General features: G+C 35.1%; 1 protein-coding gene across 1 annotated transcript; it reads right to left on the reverse strand.

Annotated features, from left to right (window-relative positions):
• Window positions 1–440: 440 nt before the first annotated feature.
• Window positions 441–4,260, reverse strand: LOC105315142 (sesquipedalian-1-like). Its single transcript, XM_020005163.1, has 5 exons — window positions 4,071–4,260; window positions 3,396–3,472; window positions 2,686–2,776; window positions 1,900–1,990; window positions 441–586 (listed from the first exon to the last, which is right to left on the reverse strand). Exons 1-5 carry the CDS (start codon window positions 4,180–4,182, stop codon window positions 493–495), a joined length of 465 nt encoding a protein of 154 aa, XP_019860722.1. The 5' UTR covers window positions 4,183–4,260; the 3' UTR covers window positions 441–492.
• Between the last annotated feature and the right edge of the window lie 286 nt (window positions 4,261–4,546).

Genomic DNA, 4,546 nt, shown 5'->3' on the forward strand with positions numbered 1-4,546 from the left:
CTATAGTAAAGATTATACATGTATAATTAAGATTGTGTTTATGTACCGTATAGCGGGAAATTTTGGAGGGAATCAATTTGGCGAATCAGCATTTTAATAGCCATTTGCTAAAATAAAAATCCACCATTTTGAGCCATTATACGCATGTTCAATGACACATGGCCACAAATTCACCAAATTAAAATCCGCTTATCACCAAAATTTGGCAATTCGCCAAATTTTACTCCCTCCAAAATTTCCCACTATACTGTACGTGTACATGTACATATACATGTAGTTGTACTGTATAATACACACACTGTACATTGTACATGTATACATGTACATGTGCATACACATAACATTAAATACATGTACATACATGTATGATAAAAGTACATGATATAGTACACATGTACATATGATAATACTGTCCCTATAAGGCTATACATTTATTCCCAATAGCAAAAGGTAGTAAAAGAACAATAAATATTGAAACAAGTTATCAACAAGTCAACAACAAACACTCACAGTCACAGTATCAGTCTGAGAGTAGAGCTTCACTTGCTCACGTAGCTCATACATCCGAAACTTTAACTTCTCATAACTAGAGGAATGGGTACAATCATTATACTTTAATAAATACACTAATACTCTATACATATACTCTATACTCTATACTCTAGGAATAGGTACAATCACACATTAATAATGAATACACTAATACCTTATACATGTACATGGAAATTCTCAATGGGATAGTTTTTCAGAAATGATGAATTTGCAGGATTTTTCGAGGCCAAATTTTCGTGAATCGTTTTAAAGTGCCACCTTTTTAACGACCTGGGGGCAAAGCTCCCAGGTCGTTCCTATAATTGAATTCACTGTCGCACTATCTATATATATTTATTTATTTGTATGTCCACACTTACATTTTTTCTATACATGTTGTATTGGAGAAGCAACCACCCGCCCACGCTCCTTTACGTGAGTGGGTGTGGCAGCCACGGCAAACAAAATGGCGGCTTAAACATGGGACAAAGTTAAGAGCTTTCTAACAGCAAGAGAGCATAAAGATACTGTCTAAAGACTTTTGTAGAAGCATTATAAGGTAGAGAGAACCTCTATAAGTCTTAATAATGACCAAGTTGTACTTGCAAGGAGGTGAAATCAATTATAGGAATATTTTTTACCCTGTTACGCTTGTTGTAACAATTTGAAGAGTTATATTTAATTTTCATGTATTTTAATCTCGCAAATGACCCCTCATTTCGCGAAATTCGTGGCAATTTATCCCCTCAAAAATTTCCATGTATAGGGTACATTATACAATAAAAAGAATGAAGGATGTTAAGGGAGTTGCCTCATTGAATGTATGTGCATTAAAGTACATGTGTGGTATTTCAATTATATACCAATTTACATATAAAGGTAGGAGTTACATGTACATGTACATGTAAACAAACAAGCAGGCTTCAGGTCACTAGTAAAATTAATTGCATGTAATTCACTTAATAAAGGGAAAGGGAAAGGTATAGTGAAATGCTTAACCCACTATAGGCAGGGCATTACTTATTTCAGAAATATTATGCATATACACATGTGTATATATACATTATGACACAAGTACATGTATATGTCTTTTATAATAGCATGTGTTAGTGCTAATGTAGTACCATATGGACATACATGTACATGTGCAATGTACAAAGCTTCCAGAATGCATACCTGTTATTAGCAACACTTTCTTTATATGGAACAAGCATAATAACACACTGCATTTGGAATTTAGGCATAATTATAACATGCATTTACTACATGTACATGTATATCACTATAATACAGCCAAGCATACATGCATATGCATTTACTATTTCACTCTGTATAATATATTATCCCTATTAATCAATACAGCCTTACCTTGCTGAGCTAAGGGACTCTATCCATCCTTTCTGCTCCTGATGTGAAAAAGCTTTCAGGCTATACATTCTGGACAGGTCACCCTCAAATGCTAAAGAAACAATCACTCACAAATATACACGTACATGGTACATATACATACGGCATTATAGTACACTTAAGTTACAATAGTGATAACTATAAAAACAGGATTAAGCAATTAATCATACTATACTAAATTCCAAGGATCGTTAACGCCAGTGCTTAATGCAATGTACATTTACATAGATGAGAGGAAAGTGATCAATCATCATTGCTTATTATGCACTTCTCATTGACTCTAAGAAATTCTATATCTGCTAGAAGTAGCAGAGAGACAGGATGAGCAAAAGTGATATGAAAGGATGAGGAATGAAGCAGTAGCTATTTTAAGAATGAAAGGGAGAATGAGGAACATACATTGTACGTGTACATGTAGTATTGAGAAGTCTGTATCACACTAATAGTGCACTGTCTGTGTACATCATTAATAGTACAGGGTATTTACACTTAACAAAATGATTAAGTGTCCATGCAAAAAAGCTAAGTGTCTAGCAGAGAGACAGAGCGATATGAAAGGAAGTGGAATGAAGCAATAGCTATTTCAAGAATGAAAGGGAGAGGGAGGAACATGTACATTGTACATGTAAACAGTATTGAGAAGTCTGTATTAAACTACATGTAATAGTCCACTGTGTACATTGATCATTAATAGTACTGGGTATTGTACAAATGCATGTAGTAAGAAAGTGATTGGTGTCCACTTACAGAGTGAAAAGCTAAACGGTTGACTGTCAGAGTGAGTATCTTCGACTCTAAATCTCTCCAAAATGATGACACCCACTGGATCTCCAGTAGACTATGATAAAAATATCAAAAAAAGGAATAATTTTTCTGTTGGTTTTTCAACATTTCATGTTTTTTTTGTGGCTCTAAAATTACATTGAGCACTCATAAAACAAACAAAATGAAGGGCCAGAGGCATCGGAAGATAATAAAAATGAGTTTATAAAATATTGCATTTTTAGGAGCGACTTCTACATGCATACATGTACATGTACAGTACATCGACCCATTGTTGATTTGTAGTGTGCCAATGTTGATTCGGTCCTCCATTTAAAGCTTCAACTCGTACAAAGCAAACAATACAGTTAGTTTTATGTATTTTGAGTGAAATTCTACAGCTACGGGTACAGTGGAGGGTCCAGACAAGGAAAGTAATGATTTATTATTATAATAATGGAATACATGCACAATTTACAAAACAAAGCATTAGAGTTTTAGAGACATACATGTACATGTACACAGTACTTATAGCTTATACTTTCTATTTCAAAGCAAATTACCTATTCACTACAATTCAATCGAACATTTAAACTTGCTCATTTTATAATCACCCCTCTCTCTTCCCCCCTCTCTCTCCCTCTCTCTCTCTCTCCCCCTCCCTCTCTCTCCCTCCCTCTTTCTCTCTCCCTCACCTCCCAGTCTTGTAGTTCATCAACTTTGAAATAAAACAACAAGTTTCCTTTCAATCTGAACCATCTCTGACGATAACCTGCAAGAGAACAACAACAACAACACGACACAAAAAAGACACCCCTCATATTTATAAATTAATACACCGTTCATCAGTAATCATATAATTGCAACATATCAGCAGTAGCTAATGCAATTTCAATAGGAACAGAGGAACAAATACAATTAACGTTAAAATCATGAACATGTACAAAATGGTACATGCATAAGTATCCAAGTACAAGAATGAGTGTACATGCAGTAAAGCAATTATACTAATGTACAATAATAATCGTAACTTAAAGCAAATTAGTTAAAAGGAAACCAATTAAAATAAATTGATTTATCAATAACAAACAGGTCCCGCATGCAAGACACATGCAAATGTATGCATGCACGTATGTATACATGGAGCAAATGGAAAATAACAAAAATAACAATAATAATGAGACTGTTATGCAAATGGAAAATCCCAAGTCAGGGCTAAATCACACAACAGAGATTGATAAAAGAAGGACTATAGATACAAGTACAAGTACATGCATTTACTTAATAGATACACTCATAAGCTTATGAAAGTAGCATAGTACACATAAATGAAGAAGAGTAACGTGGACTAATGGCTACTAAGGAAATACCTTGACCCCTGACTGCTCCTTTCTTTTCGAGGAGTCCTTCTTTGTCAGGCTTGATGTTAATGGCATAATAGGAGAGCTCCCTCTCATTGAAACGGATGGAGGACCTGTACATGTTCCCAGGCCCTCTTGCTGTTAAGGGACCAGGAGCGAGAGGAGAGCTGGGAACAGTGAATGCAAAAAGGCGATGGGTGGGCGTAGAAAACACGCCCATTCATTAAAATTAATAACTATTGTTATACTTACCCACGTGTAATCACGTGTTTCTAGAAATGCAGTCAAAACCTGCTATTGTGGAATGTTATGTGATTAAGGACCTAAGGACAGCTCTAAAAGCAGGAGGGTAGCATCAGCCCCACAATATAAATTTGTATTGTTGGACCCCTGAAATAAGGATGCTTCTATAATCAGGACTATGATTGAGTCCCAAGATGTTGGAATAGACAGGTTTAAGTATTGAAGCTTTTCTGCTAACTCAA

The sequence above is a fragment of the Amphimedon queenslandica genome, unplaced genomic scaffold (assembly GCF_000090795.2).
Source record: "Amphimedon queenslandica unplaced genomic scaffold, v1.1 AMPQUscaffold_11683, whole genome shotgun sequence".
Classification (NCBI taxonomy): Eukaryota; Metazoa; Porifera; class Demospongiae; order Haplosclerida; family Niphatidae; genus Amphimedon; species Amphimedon queenslandica.

Coding starts and splice junctions, on each gene's coding strand:
- LOC105315142 (XM_020005163.1), bottom strand. CDS start 4,182: ATGTACAGGTCCTCCATCCGTTTCAATGAGAGGGAGCTCTCCTATTAT. Junction 2,777..3,395: donor ATGAACTACAAGACTGGGAG/GTGAGGGAGAGA, acceptor TTTTTATCATAG/TCTACTGGAGATCCAGTGGG. Junction 587..1,899: donor GAGTCCCTTAGCTCAGCAAG/GTAAGGCTGTAT, acceptor CCATTCCTCTAG/TTATGAGAAGTTAAAGTTTC.